We start from the raw sequence: 22,874 nt of genomic DNA on the forward strand, positions 1-22,874 counted from the left end.
TTATCCAAAGCGACTTACAGAAGTGCTTCCATAGTAAACATTTCATTACTCTAGTTTAAGACAACAGTCCAAAAACACAAATCTGCTAAAACCTGTACGTGTTTTTTTTACAAGTACAAGTCAGCTTAAGTGCTTAGTGAAAAGGTGGGTTTTTAATCATTTTTTAAAGATAGCAAGAGACTCAAATGTTCGGACAGACAGAGGAAGTTCATTCCACCATTTGGGTGCCAGTAGAGAGAAGAGCCTTGATGCTTGTCTTCCTCGAGTCCTGGGTGGAGGATCAAGTCGAGCAAGACTAGTGGCTCGGAGGTTGCGTGGTACAGAGCGGGGTTTGATTAGACCATGAAGGTAGCTTGGGGCTGGTCCATTTTTGGCTTTGTAGGCGAGCATCAGTGTTTTAAACTGAATGCGTGCAGTTACAGGAAGCCAGTGAAGAGAACGCAGAAGTGGGGTGATGTGGCAGTGTTTGGGTTGGTTAAAAACCAGGCCAGCAGCTGCATTTTGAATGAGCTGCAAGGGTTTAATAGTGGACATTGGAGCACCTGCCAGTCCAACCGGCTTAGACAGTCTATAGCTTTTTCTGTCCAAGCCGTTTACTGACAAACTTCACAATAGGACACTAGGGGCAAAGGAACAGGTGATCGGACCTGTGAAGTTGCTGAGTCGGTTGCTGAGTCGGCACTACTGTCTATTAACCTACTACAGCTTATTAACACTACGGGACTAAATTAACTCCCCCATCCTGTCAAAAAACTTCACATAATAGTGTATTATTAAACAGTGTATGCAATACATGAATGGGAAACAACGAATGTCAGCACACATGAAGTATAATGCACTGCGCACATTTAACATTACAGACGCGCAAATGTGCGGTCGCACTTCAGTGCCATAATGCAAAGCACTGTTTGTAACAAGCAAACGCACTCCAGGACAACTAATTAATCGTCGGGGATAAAACAATACATAATTGGTCATTAATTAAATAGTCAGTTTAATAAGTGACTGTAGTCATGGTGTGAAATGTTTGCGCATCCTGCATGCATTACGTTGATTTTAAAGTGAATGGGGACACACACAAAGCACCCTTAACGAGTACGATGTATGAGTAAAACACACTAGGCTGTAAGTTTTATCAGTGGTATTATCAAATGAAAAACCTATTACAATAATGTCAGTACACATAGTGTAGTGTGCGTGCTCTGTGCGCTTTTAAAATAAAAAATACGCAAGAAACCAAACGATAGGTGATGCGGATCCCTTAGTGTACAGTTTATAGGGAATAGCTAGTGGAATGCCAATACAGGACAGCAAAAAAAGCTTCGTTTTAAAGCATTAATGATTGTAGGAGGAGAATATGGACTGATCGTATTTCCGTTTATGATCCAAAAGCGGGATAACGTGCGGCACCATGGGCACAAGCAGTTCCATTTAAACTAAGTGCTCGAACCGAGCCGCTGGGTGAGTCGCGCAAAAGGGGTGGAGAGAGAGAAAGAGAGAGAGAGAGAGAGAGAGAGAGGCAGGCTGCAATATCATATGCGAGAGCTTCGCAGAGTGCCGCAGATACCCGCGCTGCATTCACACTCACTTATTCGCACAACACGGGCGCACAGACAGGACACGGGAACGATCCTGCTACCGGATCTCCTCCACACTTCAGTCCAGCTCCTCCGGGATTTAATTTGAGTTCTTTTCTTGCTACATTTCTGCTCTGTTGTTTTTTTTTTTTTTGGAGCTTGGTAGTAAAACTCTTTATTCTTCAGTGCGTGCGGCTGACTGAGAGAAAACTATAAACGAAGCGGATGCGTGTTGCTGATGGTGCGGGAAAAGCGGACGGAGATCTTAAGTGCGTCAAGTTTCAGCGGTATTACTGCGCATCTTGTGGGAATATGCGGGATCAAACCAGACTGGATTTTTAACCTATTTATATCCTGGAGCTTCTTTTTTCATTCTTTTTGCCACCCTAAACCAATCAAAACTGGCGGCGCTTAGTTTATATGCGCTTTTTCTTCATGGATTGTGTATAGCCTGAGCAGTTCAGTGCTTGTGACTGCGGGAAAGCCGTTTTCATTCATTCATGCCGAATCTTTATGTGTGGAAAGCAGGAGAGATCTGCACAACGCAAATCCACTGCAGTTAAAACGCGCAGAGAAGCCAACGCGGAGAGGACAATTTGCGCCAGGAAAGACACAATTCTGCAAACTGTTGATGAAAAGAACTTTCCTTTATTGTTCTCTTTCTGTTTCAAGAAGGTGATCGGATCTAAGCACGATGAGGAGGAGTACAGGCACGACGGACTGCCTCTGCTACTGTTTCCTTCTGCTGCAGCTGCTGAGTCAGCCAGCTGCCAAGCAAGTCCTGCGCTACCACCTGGCTGAGGAAGGTCCCGCAGACGTCCGGGTGGGCAATGTAGCCCACGACTTGGGCATCAAAGCCGGATCTGGTGAGGTGACGTTTACCTTAGAGTCAGGATCCGAATACTTCAAGATCGACAACATTACCGGGGACCTGAGCACCAATGAGAGGCGGATAGACCGTGAAAAGCTGCAACAGTGCCAGATGATCTTCGATGAAAACGAGTGCTTTATTGATTTCGAGGTTTCAGTGATCGGACCCGCGCAGAGCTGGGTGGACTTGTTCGAGGGCATGGTCATCATTATGGACGTAAACGACAACACGCCGTCTTTCCCATCACCCGTGCTTACTCTTTCGGTAGAGGAGAACAGGCCAATCGGCACTCTTTACCTCCTACCCACTGCCACTGACCGGGATTTTGGAAGGAACGGGATTGAAAGGTACGAGCTGATCCAGGACAGCATGGAGAGCTCCGGACGCAGGATATCCTCAGCAGGTAATTCTGACTCCCATAACGGTAAAAGAAGGTTCGACGATAGCGCCAGTCGTAGCAGTGTGTTCGAGCTTCAAGTAGCTGATACAACAGATGGTGAGAAGCAACCCCAACTAATTATTAAAGGCGCACTTGATAGAGAGCAGCGAGACTCCTATGAGTTGACATTGCGAGTCAGGGATGGAGGCGACCCCCCTCGGTCCTCTCAAGCCATTCTCAGAGTAATGATCACTGACGTGAATGACAATAGTCCTCGATTTGAGAAGAGTGTATATGAAACAGACCTGCCTGAAAACAGCTCCCCTGGTGCTCCAATCCTTCAGCTTAAAGCAGTAGACGCTGACGTTGGGGTCAACGGCCAGATCGAGTATGTGTTCGGGGCAGCCACTGAATCCGTGCGCCGACTTCTGCGGTTGGACGAAAGCACAGGCTGGCTTAGCGTATTACACAGGATTGACCGTGAAGAAGTAGGCCAGCTGAGGTTCACAGTCGTGGCGCGTGACCGTGGTCAGCCTCCTAAGATGGACAGAGCGACCATGGTCATTAATATCAAAGATGAGAATGACAATGTCCCGAATATTGATATAAGAAAAATAGGGCGTATTTATCTCAAAGATGGAGTAGCCAATGTAGCGGAGGATGTTGTGGTGGACACCCCGATTGCACTGGTTCAAGTGTCCGATCGTGATAAAGGACAAAATGGTGTGGTGACGTGCACCGTTGTGGGTGATGTTCCCTTCCAGCTGAAGCCTGCAAGCGAAATAGAAGGTGACATGAACAAAAAGAAATACTTTCTGCACACGTCAGCATCACTCGATTACGAAGCTGTGCAGGAGTACAACGTTGTCATAGTCGCTGTGGATTCAGGCAGCCCTAGCCTGTCCAGTAATAACTCTCTTATTGTAAAAGTCGGGGACATAAATGACAACCCACCTATCTTCAGCAAGAGTATGATGGAAGTTTTATTCCCGGAGAATAATGCGTTTGGTGAGCGTGTGCTCACAGTGGTGGCCTTAGATGCAGATAGTGGGAAAAATGCTGAAATTGCATACTCCCTGGACTCCTCTGTAAATGGAATATTTTCCATTGATCCGGACAGTGGCGATGTTCGGGTTAACACTATACTTGATCGAGAACAAACAGAGCGCTATGAGTTCAAGGTGATCGCCAAAGACAAAGGTATCCCTGTTCAACAGGGCTCAGCCACAGTGGTGGTATTAGTGGCAGACAGAAACGACAATGAGCCAAAGTTTATGCAGGATGTATTTACATTCTATGTGAAGGAGAACCTGCAGCCCAACAGCCCTGTAGGCATGGTAACAGTGATGGATGCAGATAAAGGACATAATGCTGAAATGAGCCTCTATATCGAAGAAGAGGAAGAAATGTTCTCAATCGAAAACAACACAGGGACTATTTTTTCCACTGTAGCGTTTGATCGTGAGCAAAAGACCACCTACTCATTTCGTGTCAAGGCTGTGGATAGTGGGGACCCACCTAGGTCAGCTACGGCTACTGTGTCACTTTTTGTGATGGATGAAAATGATAATCCACCAACAGTCACTTTTCCTCTTAACAGCTCCTACACTCTGTTACCTCCATCCAGCAATATGCGAACAGTAGTCCGGACTGTCATAGCTACGGATAGTGACACAGGTGTCAACGCTGATCTCAGCTATAGCATAATCGGAGGCAATCCATTCAAGCTGTTTGATATTGATCCTGCCACTGGTGTCATTTCATTAATTAGTAAGCTTGAACAGAAACATTATGGCCTTCACCGTCTGGTAGTACAAGTTAACGACAGTGGGGTTCCTTCGCAGAGCACCACCACACTAGTGCATGTTTATGTCAATGAAACACTCTCCAACTCCACCATAGTGGAATCCAGGATCGCCAAGAGCCTTGGGACACCACTTAATGCTGACATTGCCGGAGACCCCAACTATGACCTGAGCAAGCAACGTTTAAGCATTGCTGTTGGAGTGATATCTGGCATCATGGCAGTCATCCTCATCATCCTTATCGTGGTCCTGGCCCGCTACTGTGGTCCTAAGACCAAGAATGGCTATGAAGCAGGAAAGAAAGATCACGAGGATTTTTTCACCCCGCAGCAACATGACAAAAACAAGAAACCCAAGAAAGATAAGAACAAAAAGAAGTCCAAGCAGCCTCTTTACAGCAGTATTGTCACCGTTGAGGCATCAAAGCCTAATGGACAGCGCTATGATGGCGTCAATGAACAACTCTCTGAGAGCCCTGGAATGGGCCACTATCGTTCCGTTAATGGGGGGCCTGGAAGCCCTGACCTCGCTCGCCACTATAAGTCCAGCTCACCTCTGCCTACGGTCCAGCTTCATCCTCAATCACCAACGGCAGGTAAAAAGCACCAGGCTGTTCAGGATCTGCCCCCAGCCAATACCTTTGTAGGCACCGGGGATAACATATCCATTGGATCTGACCACTGCTCCGAGTACAGCAGCCAAACCCTCAACAAGTACAACAAACAGGTAAGAAAATATCTTAGTTTATGTCAATAATAACAGGGTATTTTTTATTTGACTGTTTTAACCTGCCAGGATCTTATGTCTTAGCATCATGCTGCTTTATGTATTTTTAGCTAAACTGTTTCCCTGTATTGACCTGTCTTGCTTTACGGTGCCGTTAAGTGCATTACTGAAAGTATCAGGAGGGCATAGTTTATTCAGGGCTATCCGAGTCGGCTTTGCTACGGATTCGTTGTGCTCCTTTGAGGCTGTGTTCAGAGTGCAGACGAGGCGTCAGCGTGCCTGACCTCTGTCCAGCTGTGTGTCAGTGGAGCGGATGGGATCACACGTGTCTCTGGTTTGCCGCTCTCTCGTCACAGTAGTGGGTGTTCAGTCGGCGCTAACGCCAGGTTAAGACATCCCAGCCGTGTTTCCTAGCTGAGCTAAGAGAGAGGTGATAGAAAAAAGAGATTGAAAACGGTGGAATGTCAGTGGTGGTGTCGTATTTTATATTGCTCCTTGAGGCTGAGTAGGAACAGGTGGGCAAGAGGTCCCCTTTAACATTCCTGTGTACTTGTATGTCTGAACCAATTCACCGACCCAGCCATGAAATCCCCCATCTCTTTCTCTCTCTGTCTTTCTTGCCATGAAAGTCCTCTCATTTAAATTTTCTCTTCTTGGCTTTTCACTCTTTTCCTTTTTGTTCATTCCACCATTTAAAATGTGAAAGACTTTGGTTCTCTAGGCTCGACAGGGCATTGAAATTCCGAGTCGCGCTCGACAATTTATCGGTTCATATCATTATTGTTTTCTGTCGTTTGCAGCGTAGAGGAAGGAGACGAGGTTAATGCATGATGAAGTCGGCCATTTATTGTGTAATTAATAGGGAAATGAACACTTGGCCTGATGTTGCGAGTGTTTTCTATAGCAGCCTGTTACATTATTGATCATTCTCTAACACTGATGCCATGAAAGAAGCAGCTGCTCTGTAAATACCTCTCTAACAAGAGTTATCTTTCTTTTTTTCTCTTTTTTTCCCCTCTTTATAGTATTTTCTTTATACAGCGTGGCTTTTTTCACAATCGCATTATTAAAAAAATAAGTTAAACAATGCTTAATTTCCCCCTCATCTAACTTTTGCCTAATACTAATATCCTCACATTTGTATTCTTTATTCTTTTAATATGCTTATTTCGATGGAGCAGCTGGCAGATTTGTTATCGCACAATAACACTTTCCCCACTTTAATTCACTATCTGTGAGGAGATTTGCATGTTTTCCTTATCCACCGGATACTTTACTTTCCTCCTACCTTTCAAAAACATGCAGAGGGTGAAGTGTTGGCACCTAATTGCTCCTAGTTGTGAAAAAGTGAGTGAGCGAATGTGTTGCCCCGCTATGTCTTGGCTCCCAGTGTTTCCGGGTGATACCTGACCCACCGCGACCCTGAATAGAACAAAGCGCTTGGTGAAGATCTACGAATGAATAAAATCCTTCTTGTTTTATCTTGTTTTTATCTTTAGTGGTTTCTCCATCCATCAACAAATCACTCTCGGCTTTTCATTTCTCGCTCTTTGTCTCTCCCAGGCTTTAATGTACCTTGTAGAGGCATGAGTGCTGGCTTGCAGGAGAAGTGCAATTGCTTATGTTTCTAACGGATGTCTCATACATAATTAAACATGCACTCTGTGTTCTTCCATAGCACGTATATTGTGTGTCCGTACCCTGGGTGGATATAATTGTATATTTCAGCACTGCAGTGTGTTTGTTGAGAACATTGATATGCATTGATAGGCTGTGCAGTACCATTATTACAATTATTATATCTTAAACCCAAAGAGGTCAGGTCGGGCTTGTCCAGGTTATCCCTGATGACAGTTTAACAGGGGCTCCCTTGATGTTTTATTGAACACCAGAAGGACCAGCCAACGCCGCCGCCGCCCCTGCAAAACCCATTAAGTTTGCTGCAAAGCATAATAGTCTATATCTAATTCATTGTAAGGAGAAGTCATTAGGATTTAATTTTTGCAATCGACTGCTGTGAGCCTCGTTCATTCTCTGCTGGCTTTTGTCTGTGAAATTGGACTTCTCTTGTGTTGACATTTGCGCCGATGTTAAAAGGGAGCTAATTTCTCTCTCTCACGCTCTCTTTTACATTTGCTCATTTTCTCTTTTTTACTCTCACAACCAAGAATTTACTCGAAACGAAGCCACGGATCTTTTCATGCACCATTTATAAAATTAACTGACTGGTTTCTCATTGAATTATTTATTAATGATTTTTCCTACTGAAAATGGCACCTGGGGATGAGATGAGAACATTCTTATAGGCTAAATAAGAAAATCCCAATACTGTCATTTTATTGATTAGCTGCCCCTCCTCACCCAGAAGGTCATAAAATGCTTATGGAGAATATTAGATTTTTTTTTTTTTTATGAACTGAAGAGGGCCCAAGTTATTTCTGTGCCATATTAATTGGGAGACGTGACACCTAAACCGAATTGGATTCGTGTTATTTAAGTACCGGTAATTCATATTATTTTTACTATTTACTTATTGCTGAAGGGCATGTTTAAACAACTTATAGAGAAAATGCAGCACAAAAACAGTTCCTGGTAACCTGACTTCGATCCTTGCCGCTAGTCGCTGCGCTAGTCGCTGTGTGTGAGAAGTTTTACATTCAACATTCATTTGCATTCATGTCTCCCACATGGTTTTCTCCGGGTACTTTGCCTTCTTTCTACCTCCCAAAAACATACAAAAAGTAAACCGCCAACTCCAAACTGACCCTAGATGTGAGTGAGTGGGAGAGTAAATGTGTGTGTATATTGCCATGTTATGGCCTGGCATACTATCGAGTGTATTTTTCTGGCTTTTGCACTGTTTATCCAGGTGGCACCAGACCCAGACTTTGTTTTCAAACAGTGCAGGACGGTGTGGTCCGCGTAGTTTGAGGGATCCTGGAAATCTGGGTTCAGGTCTTAAACCTCACATATGGTTACTGTCTTTTGTCCATGGGTTTTCTCTAGGTACTCTAATTCCCTCTCATCCTCTAAAACATGCCAATAAGTGAACTTTCTGCTTTGTCTTTTGCTCCCTGATGTAAGTAAATAATAAATAGCAGGATTGTGTGTTGACCTGCGACCGACTGGCACAGCATGTATTCTAGCCTTGTGCCTATGTGTTTCCAAGTGGGGTTTATTTTCTTGCTTTTAACTAATGTTACAGTAATTCATTTTCTGTCACTTCATACTTATATATAGGGCAGTTGTAGCCTAGTGGTTAAAGTACTGGAATAGTAATCGAAGGGTTGCTGGTTCAAACCCCACCACTGTCAGGTTGCCACTGTTGGGCCCTTGAGCAAGGCCTTCAAATGCTTAGACAATACACCGTCAGAGTACTGGATAAAAGCATCTGCTAAATGCCGATATATTGCATTACTGTATTAACACTGTTTCAAGACACAAATACTAAGTAATATTAACCATAACTATTCTTCGATGGTGTTTCTATCCTTCCCTGTGCTTGGATCTGCTCAGTGTGTATGTGCTGTTTCTAACTTTTGTGCATGTCCACGGTCAGTCAAACATATTTTTACTCTTTGTATCCTGAATGGTGCTCTTGTAGTAAATGATCCCTAAAATTGCACGCTGATCCGCAGAGTGATTCTGTGGTCTTTCGGGTCGTATTTGATTTCAGATACTCTTGTACGACATCCGAGATAATTTCTCTCATTCTCTGTCTGGCTTTCTGTCTGGTGTATGAACAAAGGCCTCTAGGGACAAGAAAGGGGGCCCTGTTAACTGGATTGAGAAAGGTCTCTACTGTTGAGTGTGTGTGTGTGGACTGAAGGAGAGGTCATGGGCCCTCCTTTAGTCCACACACACACACACGCACTCAGATCCATGCTGTTAGATTCAGACAGGTAACCAAGCAATTGATAGTGCATAGCCATGCCGTGTCCCTCACACATATGACATTTAAGAGGTCATTAACTTAACCCAGTGCAGGTGGGTACTTTGGTTCCAGCTGTCATTTTACATGTGGGAGTTCGACTGATGATCTTTTTGATATTTTGGCTCTAGTGGAAGTGAATAAATCATTTTCCTTTTATTATCTGGCCATTTGTTTTGGAACACTTGTATTTTTTAATTAGATACCTTTTAATTTCAGGTATTTATTATTATTATCCTAAGTAACACTGCTACACTAGACATTCAGATCATCCTTTGGTCTCTAAAGAGCAAGACTAACTACCATGAATATTAAATGCATTCTATGTAATTATTCTGTAATTAAATTCATTATCATAGGACAAGCAAAATTCGGGCTGCAGATGTTGCCAAGCGTCAGACGGGGCAATAAAACACGAAACCCTGCTGTGACTGTGGTTTCACACACGGCTTCTTGGTGGCAAGCATTCTCACTTTGTTTAGCGAGCACGCCAGTTTGCACTTGAACAAACATATAAAACGGGCACACCCAAATTTGGCTAACCCACAGAAAATAAGTGTGTGTTTGTGTGTGTGAGTGTGTGTGTAGTCATGTAGCACTTGTGTTGTTACAGCAAGTTTTCATTTGCACCTTTGTTTTCTTACCGTGGGGAGAACTCAATGCAAATCAGGTACGCTAATTTGCCTCGAATCAGCTGCAAGTGTTGACCACAGAGACTAGGAAGACACTAGTCTGGGTAAAGTGTAAAACATATGCATGTCATTGACAAAATATAGGATATTAATTATATATATTTTTACATTGCAGTTTTGTATAACACGGTGCTCACAGTGTGAATACACTATGAACAAGGTGTAATTCTGCTTTGCACTGTTTTTAGGTGGCATCAAAAAATAGATATGATAATGAAATAAAGTATTCAGCATATGTAATAAATAATCATTAATTCGGCTAAGTATGATAATAACTGTGGTGACACAGTGGGTAGTGCTGTTGCCTCACAGCAAGAAGGGCCTGATTCAGTTCCCCAGGGCAGGGGACCAGGTTCCTTTCTGTGTGGAGTTTGCATGTTCTTCCTGTGTTCATGTGGGTTTTCTTTGAGAGCTCTGGTTTCCTCCCACAAGTCTAAAAACTTGCAGTCAGGCGAATTAGAGCTGCTAGAAAAAGTGTGTGCGTCTGTGAATGTATGTGAGTGTCGACAGGACTGGCGACCTGTCCACGGTGTTCGCTGTCTTTCACCCAATGAATCAGACCCACGGCTACCCTAATGAGGATAAAGTGGTGGTTAAACAGACAGTATATGAGTAAATGAATAATAAACAAGTTCCCAGTCATTAAGTAATTGAGTATACTATAAAAACATATATAATGTTTAATATCTAGGCACAAATGTCCTATATATCCACAGTTTTAATATCCTATTGAAGGACATACAAGAAAAAAATCATTTTCTGGCTGAGCTGGCATTTTTACATTACATTTTGCAGACAGACCAGGTCTGAGCTGTGAAGGAACTGCAGAATTTGTCATCGTCCGAGTGAGACACAGCGAAAACACACAAATTACATCACCTGCTGGCTCCATTACTATGTTATTAATCAGAGTTTGTCAGGGGACATCTGTGTCTAGCAGCAATGGCTAAAATGTTCACACTGTTACAAAAAAATTAAGCTAAAAAGCTGCTAAAATCATTAGGTTTGTAAATATTGACAGCCAGGAAAAGGGGTTAAAAAGAAATTAAGAGATCAAGAGAGAGAAAAGGTTCAAAAAGAGTGCATGTCAGCCAGATGAAAGTAATGAATACCCAAATGATCCCAGTAGGCGCTACATGCGGCGTCGGATTGAGGAGGCAGAACTTCCACAAACACACACAGGGGAGACAAGCGTTCAGAAACAAAGGCTCAGCATGACTGACAAAGAGGAGGCAGATATCAGAGTCTTAAAATCAGCATATGCAAACATTCACTTACTCCTGTAACAAACTCCCACACCTTTTGATTAAACTGACCTGTTCAAACCTCAAGCACAGGACAGAGTAAATGAGCACAAATCAAATTATAGCTATCTAATTATAGCTGGTGGAGTGGTTGCCTCACAGCAACATCCTAGGGGACCTGGGTTTGATCCTCGACCCCTTCTTGGTCGCTTTTAAAACATGCAGATAGGCCTGTAGATGTGAGTAAATAATGTGTACTTGCTTGTTACTCCGTGATGGATTAGTATTGCGTTTATAGACCCAGGTTGAAGTGGCTATTGAAATTAAATTGATAAATATATGGTGTAAATAAGAATTCAGCCTCTTTTCTTCTTGAGATCCTCATTGTCTGGTTTATGCCTCTTTAGAAGTGCTCTTTAGAACTATCCAATTATACAAAATAAACTCCTAAAAGCCTGACATATTCGGGGTTTAATTGAATTGTAGAAGGTTTTAACTGGCAAAACAGTAACAAAACTGTTGCAGTGGTATTTTGAGACGTAATAACACTGAATCTGCAGTGTTAGGTGCTGTAAAACGAAGTTGTACTTGAATATGTGTTTTGAATAAATTGTAATGATACTTATTTTATATATTTTAAGAGACGTCATTGTTTTAACTAGTTACAACATACAACAATGGAAGGCATATTTAGTACTTAATCTGTAATTCTTTTTTTAGCATACTTTGCCCATCATTTCTGTTGACAGTATTGACTAAGTAAGCCTAAACACCTTTTTTACTCTTTTTTCTGGGTCATTGACATATTCTTTACTTTGTTTTGCCTAAACTGTAGTGATTGAATCTAAAACGACAGTGGAATCCATGCGATTATTATAAGCTGATGATCATTAAGTGAGTGACTGGTACCACTTGATTGGTGGATTACATGTTGATTGTAAGTGGCACTGTCGGCATCTATTGCTTCACACTCTCCACACTTTAAATGCAATTTCAGTGCTGTCACAATCCAGGATTTCATTTTGCACAGCGCAGCGGTATACAGACTAGAAGAAATAAGCTGTTTATTTTGAAAGGAAAATGAGTAAATCCAGTGCACCATCTGAGCAGCATCAGCACAGAAGGGATAGTGATAGGAGACTCATAGCATTCTGCTTGGTATGTGATTTTGGGGCATGCTGTAATAATAATTGCATATACACATATGTGTGGTGTGTTCACTTTGAAGTGTTCGGTTGGGTTGAACTGTTTGGGTCTAAATTAAACATCACTTGGTATAGTTGTAGAGTCATACAAATATGCTGTAAACACATAAAAGCAGCTAAACGAATAGAATTGTTTTTTAAAATGAAACTTTAGCCGTGTCAGGCATTTTATAGGGTCTATGTCACCTGTTTGTTTGTGACACTGTGTTTGTGTCATGGCGTATTCACATTTCAAGCATTTATACACTTTATCACAGTTCATATTAGTTATCCCAGGGTGACCAGGACTGTGCAGAGGGCCAAAAAATAATAAATAAATAAAGGACACATTGGTACAGCATCTATACAATCCACAGTTTTATGAATCGATTCCAAAGCTTTGTGGTCAACTCTTCATTTCTCAATTCTATTATACTAGCATAAGTATAATTAATGAAAACAGCACATGGCAGATTTAATAATAAAGAAAAATCAAGAGCATTATTTGTGCAGCATTGTGTCTAGGTTAGAATGCATTCGGATCACTGTTTACACTCCTGAGTGACACAACCTATCATCAGGACATTGCAAATTTGAATCCTGACAGTATCATAGCATTATGATACTTAGTGCCCAAAAGAGCACCACTGGACCACCCACTGGACGATTGGTGGGAGGCCATTCCTTTATCCCCTACTGTTATAGTGACTCTAGTTAATTATAGAAATCTAAAAGTGTACAGGAGTGAGAGCAGTAATCATGCTACTCTACTTTTGCGTATGTGGCAAAATGTATGATACCTGTGTGCTAGTGTATTAGTAGGAATGTACCATATACCATGCAATTTTTACTATATTGCATATTATTATGGCACCAGTGCTCTGAGTTTCAATTGTTGCTTAATATCTTGAGTTGAGCCACATGGTTCTGCTGAGGCGGCTTGATTAAGTTATATAAAGACTGTAGGTCAGATGTGTCAGACTTCACTCCTACACATTGACAGCACTGCATAATTGTTCATTTTACCCTATTATACACACTTAATTTAATCCACTATCTAATTACCAACACATTTATGGGTGGAATTTTGTAGGACCCTAGTTTGAAAACCTTGCTCTAGAACAAATGATATCTTACATCTTAATATGTCTGTGCATCGGATTGAAAGTCTATTTTAACCCCTGAACAGACCATACAGACTATATCGTTTTTGACACTAGTAATGCCACGAGAAGTGGTCTAAGGGAAGGAAGGACATTAATGTATGGGAAAGAAAACAGATACAGAAGACAAAGATTGTCTCTCTAGTCCATTTCTCTGATAAAATTGCACTTGTTCTTCTTGAGGAAAAACAGCTAAGCAATAAACAAGTGACAACCCTTTTCATGACTTACTTCCTCTGTCACCTACAGGTACAATCGTCCAATCAAAACACTTGTTAGCTGGATGGATGTGTGTTTATGGGCTGAAATTATAGGCACAAAATATGACTGGCAGCTTACTTGGCAGAGTAAGCAGGTGTATGTGTGTGTGTGTGTGTGTGTGTGTGTGTGTGTGTGTCCAACAAAATAAAGTAGCTCAGACATATTCCTTATATCAATACATATGCTTTGCATTTGAAGCAATTTTATTATTTTATGTTAAAAAAAAATAGTGTCCCTGAAGGTGTGTGAAATTCTAGTCATAATATGAAAATGAATCAGGCAGCCATTGTTTTTCAAACATGTATAGATGCTTTACGTTACATTTAAAATGATTTTAGACTATGTCTACCTACTCTGATATTATTACATTCTTTTTATTTGTAAACAAAATAATAATAATACTAAAGTTAAATAATTAAAAACATCTTTATATATGCCTATTACCTAAAGATTTGTGTTGTTTCTATAGCAATGTGTAGATCTTCTCTACCCAGCTATGATAAGCCACACTAACTCTTTTATTTACAGTTTATTCAACATAAAAATTGCCCTCTTTAAGGAAACTGAGGAGGATCACCAATACTTAAAAATGTCAAATAGGGCTTTTGCTTGGTGCACAGCCATTCAAGTCCAAAAGAGTGAAATTGGTCCTTCTTATTAGGTCTTTCCTCTGTAGCCAATCCATGACATTTAGGAGCTCATGTGTCGGGAAGTGTGGCAATCAGTGCCCTTCTCCAAATGTTAATCTGCCCAATAAATGAAAGTTTACCATTGCAGCTCCAGAACGGCAAAGATTAAAAAGTTGCATTAAAAGTCTTAAAGGTTTTATTCTGACAGATTCTACTAGTGTTGTTTGTCCATAGAGATTGTTTGGTATGAGTTATTTTACTTGATGCCAACAGTTAACAAAATGTCAGATAGAGCTGTTGCTTGATGCACAGCCATCCAAGTCCAAAAGAGTGTAAGTGCTCCTTACAGGTGCAGTAGATGTCATTAGTCTTTCCTCCAACAATCAAAGCAACTGTAGCCAATCCATGACATTTGTGAGCTTATGTGTCGGAAAGTTGGCAATCAGTGCCCTTCTCCAAATGTTAATCTGTCCAATAAATGAAAGTTTACCATTGCAGCTCTAGACGGGCAAAACTTCACAGACTGAATGTAAAAAGCGTTGCATTAAAAGTCTTAAAAGTTTTATTCTGACAGATTCTACTAGTGTTGTTTGTCAGTAGAGATTGTTTGGTAATAAATGAAAGTTTACCATTGCAGCTCTAGACGGGCAAAAAATTGACAGACTGAATATGAAAAGCATTGCAATAAAAGTCTTAAATGTTTTATTCTGACAGATTCTACTTCGGTCATTTGTTTGGTATGAGTTATTTTATTTGATGCCAACAGTTAACAAAATGTCAGATAGAGCTGTTGCTTGATGCACAGCTATCCAAGTCCAAAAGAGTGTAATTGGTCCTTCTTAGTAGGTGCAGTAGGTGTCATTCGTCTTTCCTCCAACAATCAAAGCAACTGTAGCCAATCCATGACATTTGGGAGCTCCTGTGTCGAGAACTGGGCAATCAGTGCATTTCTCCAAATGTTAATCTGCCCAATAAATGAAAGTTTACCATTGCAGCTCTAGATAAAGTCATAAAACTTTTATTCCGACAGATTCTACTTCTGTTGTTTGTCAATAGAGATTGTTTGGTATGAGTGGTTTTATTTGATTCACATTAGCAATCAATATAACATGTAAATCACATTGTTATATCGTTTAAAACATGTATTTGTCCACCATACATGCAAACATACATACATGTTATACAGCCAAAAATGAACATACAGACAAAGAAGAACAGTTAAAAAGAAATGTCTGTGTTGCCTTAAGTCACTTCTTAAATTACCTTTCATACTGAGTAATTTGTTCTAAAAACAATGTTTTATCTTTAGTTTTAATTTAAAGCTTTGCAAGTTTAAATGTTCAGAATAAGCCATTATTTAATCTGTCACAAGCTTTTGTCATTTCTGCAGCTTTCCTGATAAATATTAGTTCACCTTAAATTTTAACCGCTTATCTAGTAGGTATGCAGTGTTGTTAGAAAAAAGTACAAAGGCATTTGTCTTCAAAGCATTTTGAAGAATGTCCCCTTCAGCCCTGTTGTTAAATGTACAGGATATGCCAATGAAGGCAGTTTGAAATATTAAATGTGATTTCTTATCACATAAGTACATAAGTGAGGTTCAAACACTACATCCATGCAAATCTGGCTTATTGCTATAAGACAGAAAGCCTTTTATCCTTAATCTCTCTTTGCTAAAAACTAAATACAAATCTGAAACATTTAAATTAAGCCCAAACTGTACTAGGCTTGATTATTTGCACTTTTTGTATGACATGGTCCAATTCTATAAAGCTATAAAAAGGATTATATGTGTGGGTGGTTTGTGGTGTGTGTGTGGCGAGTTTAGCTGCCATTCATCAAGCTCTGGGGTTGCTGTGTATGCTGGAACAAAAGGGGCAAGAGCAAGGCCACGAGCATGTGTGCATGTGTGTATGCGTGTGTGTGTGTAGCAAAAGAGCTTTCTATGCTTCAGCTGATCTATCTGTTGCAGAACCACTGACACAACACTACATGCATAAATAAATTCAGCCAGGTGTTTGTGTGTGTGTGCGTGTGTGTGTTGAGGGTTGAAAAGTGTGTGAATACGTCATACCTAAACATATATAAACCATAGGCATTGCTCATTGTTGTGGTCATAACCTGTGCATTGTTTTATATGGTATATTTTGTGTATACTGTTGTATTGTGTTAATTTAATGAATAAAGTATATACTGTATACATACATGTATAGACCACATGGCCAAAAATTATAAGGACACCCTGTTTAAATGATTCAGGTGTTTCAGCCACACCAATCTTTAACAAGTGGCAACAAATCAATTATATGAAATAAATTATGTACATTAAACATTGTGGTCTGTTCTTGTATATATACAGTATGTTGTAATGCATGCTTGTTATAATGCACAGTATGTTGTAATGCATGCTTAATGCTTTTTCATTTATTTACTTTGTTTTTATGTACTTACATTTTATATTACTTTATTGTACTATATTCATTCGTCAAAATTATTTTAATCATGCCTAATCAAATTAAAACAGTTTTTGTAGTGGATCTTCAGAACTAATATTAGGCATATTAACTAACCTTCAAAGTTATACTAAGCATCTCGGTGCAATTTTGCCAAAGCTAGATGTTCTGAAACCTAAAACTCTAACACGTACTGCCCTAACCTTCATTATTTCCTCTCCTGAGCACATGCACACCTGTGTATGCAAAATGTGATTGACAGGCGAGTACAGCCGCCTCCTTGTCCTCATTGGTCGGATGTTAATGGTCCACATCATTTTGTTTTTACAGAACCTGGGCCGCCACAGAGACTGGAGTTTTACCTCTGAGGAAATATTTTATTGACAGCAGCCGGAAGGAGAGGAGAACTTCACCAAACATTACAAAAAACTGTCTTAATTGAATGTCAAACCCGTATTTGTAAATAAAAACAACCCTGCTTGCAAGAACCCTATTTTAGAGTATTTTTATGCTCCTCTCTACTGTACACCTTCAGCAGAGATCCAGAACATAAGTACTGCGGAGCAGAATCAAACCTGTTGAAGTGGAATTATTCATTAGCACATGGCTTACGCGCTAGCTGGGAAGCCCCATATCGATGAGAGGCCACCTGAGAGAGCCCGAGCTATTAGCGTGGGCTGATATATCCTGTCAGATGGCAGAGCGCAGGCCGGCCTGTGAAAAATGAAGGTCAGGGGATGGAATTCATGAGGGTCTGTTATAAAATGAGTTGAATTATGAAGTCTCTCGGCTCTCCTTGCTAATCCCAAATGTAAATTTAACACTGAAATATAGACATCTTTAAATTAAATGAAGTTTGGGGATTACCTACTTGATTTAGCATAGAGATTTATAAACACTGGGCTGATCTGATCTAAGAGCAGTAATATACAGCTATTATAACACTGCAGGTGATCATAAAAACAAATCATTTTTTCTTACAACAGAGTGACCTAGGAATGTAAAATTACACTAGTATATTTCAAACTCCACCACTTTTTAATGTCCTGAAATAAACTTCACAGTTTCAGATCAGTGTTTTACCTACAATATAGATAGAAAGTTTTATAAATCAAATGACTTCCTGTGCACTTTAAATACTTACAGCACAGTGTATAATGTAATTGTAGAACTCCAAAAGGACACATGCTTTGTTTATTGATTCATTATTTTTCATTTACTGCTTCTACTGGTCAAGCTCAGAGGTGTTTTAGAGCCTATCACATGTCCCATGTCATCAAAGAGTATTACACACAGTATTCACCTAGAGTGCATGGAAAAACATTGTTTTTAATGTATTTATTTATTTTTTGTGTGCTTTATTAAAAATGATTAAATTATTGAGCATGTATTTTCTGCATTTAAATATCATGACCTGGTTTTGACCGGTTTTGGGTGGCGCAAACATATTTCATTGTATTAGAAAAACTCAATTTAACACCTAATTATATAGAACAACAATTATCATTCACAATTACACAGTATTGTGAACAAAATATAATTAATTGATAGTATGGACAGCAACAACAGCAACAATGAAACCTACAGTGATACTAAGTACTATTTTTACTACCCTACTACACTACTCATAATAAAAAGGGCAGCACATTGACACAACATATAGTACAGAGCTGGATTTGATTAGCCTCTGGTCACTGTTTGTGTGGAGTTTGGTATGTTCTCTTCTGCTAGTGTCATTTCCTCCAGGTACTTCAGTTTCCTTCCACCCCTGCTACCCTAGTCACAATATTTATATATTTGTTTATTAAAGATTATTAATAATTAAAAATAATAATAATGTACGATAAAACTGTCACATTTAACAACATACTAAGACACATTGAATATAGTTTTTAAAACTTGGATTTAGCTGTGGAAGACCTACTGTATATTGAGGGTGACATGGTGGCCTGGTGGGTAGCACTGTCACCTCACAGCAAGAAGGTCCTGGGTTTGACTCCATTAGGAGCAGTCCGGGTCCTCCGGGAGCTCCGGTTTCCTCTCGCAGTCCAAAAAACATGCAGTCAATGGTGTTTCGTACATTTCACCCAGTGAATTGGACCCACTGCAATCCTGAATTGGACAAAGCGGTGTGGAGGTTGAAGGCAATCTTACACATCAGCCTATGCATTCCGGATTGCTTGTCTGAATTATAGGTGAGTGGATCCATCTCAGTGAGAAGTGAGATGGAAAAGTCTGAGAATTTCCTTCCATTAAAGTATTTTGAGGGCAGAAAACCTTTTCTCCCTATATAGGCCCATAGCCATTTAATTTTCACCAGCTAACAGATTTATAGAGTCTACCTGGACTGTCTGTGCAGCAGGTCAAGTGAGAATACAAAGTGTGTTGTAGTCGGCTACGTAAGATGTGTACAGACTGTGTGTGAAACTGATGAAGAATTAAGTAATCGGTGATCCATGTTCTTTCTCATAAACTAAATTCAATACCGACCAGGTTTAATTATGTCAGGATGTCACACTCAGGTCCAGAACTGGAGAATTTGAAAGTTTAAAGGTGGTTGGAGGAAGGATGGGTTAATGATCTGGGGTTTGTCAGCAACTTTGCTCCAGTTAATTTCCTCTAGAGGTCAGGGTCAAAGTAACACACAATCTCAGGAGCCGGTTGTAAATTACAGAGCCGACTTAGGCCGGCCTGGGAATACCTGGAGGCCAAAGGAAAGCCCTTTAATGCAGATAAAAAATGACCTTTTTTAAAGAGCAACAACACTTTTAGACACCTTTGAACTGTTATTATTACTATTATTATGCCATTTTGTATTCAATTAGTTTTCTTCCTTTCTTTATTTTTGTATGGTTTTTTGTATTTTTACTTACCTACTTAATTATTTTTTATTTTAATCCATCACTTTTATTTATTTATTAATTTAATTAATGAATTATTTTATATTCAATGTAAGTTTTGGCAGCTTGTTCTTTGACATTCATGGCTGTCTTTGTAAAGTTTGCCTCGTTGCCCCATGTCCTTATGGATTTGGGTCGATACCATTTTGTGGATACTCTGGTATTCTAAAGCTTGCCAGTAGATGGGCTGGCTAATGTTTTTCCAGATCTAAGTGTAAATAAATAAGTGTTTGATGCATTACAATGTATTAAAATGGACTATCATAGCATTGTGCCTGGTGTTTCTGGAATAGGCTTCAGAAACTACAGTAGGCTCTACCAGGAGGAAGCAATTATTGACAATGAATAAAGTAAATGAAGTGAATAAACATGTCAGTTTACATTTACATATTTGTTAACCACCGTTTCACTATTAGTAGCTAACCTGAATGTCAAAAACTAGCAGCCCTTGTCAAATTTCTATGGTTATATTGCAATCTCACAGCATTTGGAGCACATTTTGGTTTACAATTTACATTTACATTTTCAGCATTAAGCAGATGCCTTTATCCAAAGTTACTTACAGTACTGTGATAGTAAACATTCTGAGCAATTGAGGGTTATGGACCTTGCTCAAGGGCCCAACAGCAGCAACCTGGCAGTGGTGGGGCTTGAACCAGCGACCTTCTGTTTACACGTCAGTATCTTAACCTCTAGGCTACAGCTGCCTACCTTACCAACAGCTTATTTAATATCAGCAAGCAAGACCTGCTGATGCAACCATGTCCCCCTAATGCTTTTAGTCAATAGGAACAGTTTAAGTAAAACCTAGCTGACTGCAGTTTCCTCAAGTTGTGGTTTGATTGGAAGTGGACCAAGATTATCTTTTACAAGCAGTTGATTTTAGTCCTTAAAGTCAACCTAAATGAACCTAGCCAAGGAGAACACCTAGAAGAGTTTGATTAAAAAAACTAAACATAATTATTTAACCACATCAACTAAAGGCATAATGACACTAGTTATTATGTTGTGGTCTCTGTAATGTGCTTCTTCAAGTGGTCATAAAAATGGGAGCACCAAATAATAGTTGTGTAATAATAATTCACTATGACGTTCATTACGATCACAATAGAACAGTATCTTTAAAAACCTCTGACTGGTGGTTAAAGTTTAAGTGCTAGCATGCCAGTATGGAGCTGACAAAATTTAAGATTCGAGTTAACAAAGGGAACAGAGCTTCAGACGATGGCACCTCCTGTTGTGCTTTGTGTGTGTTTTAGGAGGTGTGATTAGAAATCCCAGCCCATGGTGCACATTTAGGTAACTGCTGTTTGCAATCTCCTCTTGCTAAGACACGCCGTCTTGTGTTAATTCTATTAAATCCTGAGCAATTTACATTTCCCGTGCCCTCTCTTTGTCTTTCCCCTAGCGGCGTTCGAATTGAGGACATGACATTACCGTCAGCGACCTTGCAATTTATTTTTAAAACAAAAGCCACATCTTTACTAGCATGATTCAGGCTGAATAGGGAACCTTGTGCATTCAGAATGACTTCTGTCGTCTTACATAGGAATCTTGGGTGGGAATGAACAGCAGTTTTGTCTCTATGGTAATGACTTTTTCACCTTCTGTCTTTTTTTAAAAAGACTTTGTTTTTTTTATCACTTTGGCAGTGAGAAACTTGGATGTTAAATATTCTGTTAAGCTGGCTGACAAGTGTTTCTCATTTAGCACTTCCAAAAATGGTAGATGAACATTCGCTAATTTAGTCAAAGATGTAAAATAAATAAATAAAAATAAAATCTACACATAAAAAAGCTATCAGAAAACTTTTACTTAGATTCAGTGTGTATCTTGACCTGTACTGTAGAGATGGAACACTCACTCACTCGCTCACTTTCTTACCCGCTTATCCAATTAGGGTTGGGGGGGTACGTTGCTGGAGCCTATCCCAGCTTTTCAATGGGCGCAAGGCACACAGTAACACCCTGTACGGGGGGCCAGTCCATCGCAGGGCAGACACACATACACACACACACCCATTCACCTATAGGGCAATTCAGTGTCTCCAATTAACCTGACTGCGTGGGTTTCCTCCCACAGTCCAAAAACATGCAGACACAGGGAGGATATGCTAACTCCGCACAGAAAGGACACAGACCACCCCGCCTAGGGATCGAACCCAGGACCTTCTTGCTGTGAAGGGACAGTGCTACCCAGCAAGCTACCATGCCGCCCGAGGTGGAACACTGTTCTTTCAAAACATATTACCATACCGGATATTTTGTTGATGGTGGTGGAGTGTTGTCTAACATGTCAGTCCAGTTTCCAGTAGTAGTGGTTTACGTTTTAGTGACAGTGAGTGATAATTTACACCATTTTTATACTTAGGAGCATAGGAGCACAGCCATTCTAAAAGAAGTCTCACAAGGTCTGATGTCTTTTCTAACCAGAAGTCTATGCTTGCAGTAACGTCATTTAACCTAAAGATGACTGGGAGAAAGTTTTAATAGAAAAGGACCAATCTCATTTTGGATTTTTAAGCCAGCATATACTGTCTTAAGGGGGAGCTTAAAAAGCAGTTGAACCAAGCTACATCTTATATCACACACTACTAGATTTAACAGTATGCTTTGAATATTTGCAAACTATGCGACATATAGGATGCAGCTTAGGTCGCAACCAGAAAATCACCTGTGTAAATATTGACCATCAGTCATGACATAGAGGTAAGTTTGCATACCTCATCATCATATGTGATGCCTCATGTCAGTAAAGTGTGTCCTGAAAGTGAGAAGGCATCTTTTTTTAGTGCAGAAACTGTTAAAACAGACTTCACTCTAGTGTTAGAAGAAATCTCTGTACATGGCACAAGAGGAAAAATAATGGTTCTAAATGATGTTCTGTTATGTATAAGAAATGGTATGATAAAGTCTGGCGGTACCTTGAAAGAGAACAGAGCAAAATGTTTAATTTTTTTAAATTTTTAATTTTAAGTAAACCTGAAAACGTTGCATTGGTGTTTTATGGATGAAACAGGTTTTAGAAAGAAAAAAATAACATAAAATAAAAAAAAACTG

The 22,874-nt window shown here is 40.1% G+C and overlaps 1 protein-coding gene across 3 annotated transcripts in view; it reads left to right on the top strand.

The window, feature by feature from the left end:
- The first annotated feature begins 2,042 nt into the window (after window positions 1-2,042).
- Window positions 2,043-22,874, top strand: part of pcdh7b (protocadherin 7b) — a 224,898-nt gene continuing 204,066 nt past the window's right edge. For 2 of the 3 annotated variants that reach the window (XM_062993266.1, XM_062993267.1), the window contains exon 1: window positions 2,043-5,358. In XM_062993266.1, the coding sequence (XP_062849336.1) occupies window positions 2,272-5,358 (3,087 nt within the window). In that variant the 5' untranslated portion in view covers window positions 2,043-2,271. Of the gene's footprint in view, window positions 5,359-17,245; window positions 17,404-22,874 lie in introns of those variants that run through there. The other variant, XM_062993268.1, reaches the window with a different exon arrangement.

This window comes from Trichomycterus rosablanca, chromosome 4, assembly GCF_030014385.1.
Source record: "Trichomycterus rosablanca isolate fTriRos1 chromosome 4, fTriRos1.hap1, whole genome shotgun sequence".
Taxonomy (NCBI): domain Eukaryota; kingdom Metazoa; phylum Chordata; class Actinopteri; order Siluriformes; family Trichomycteridae; genus Trichomycterus; species Trichomycterus rosablanca.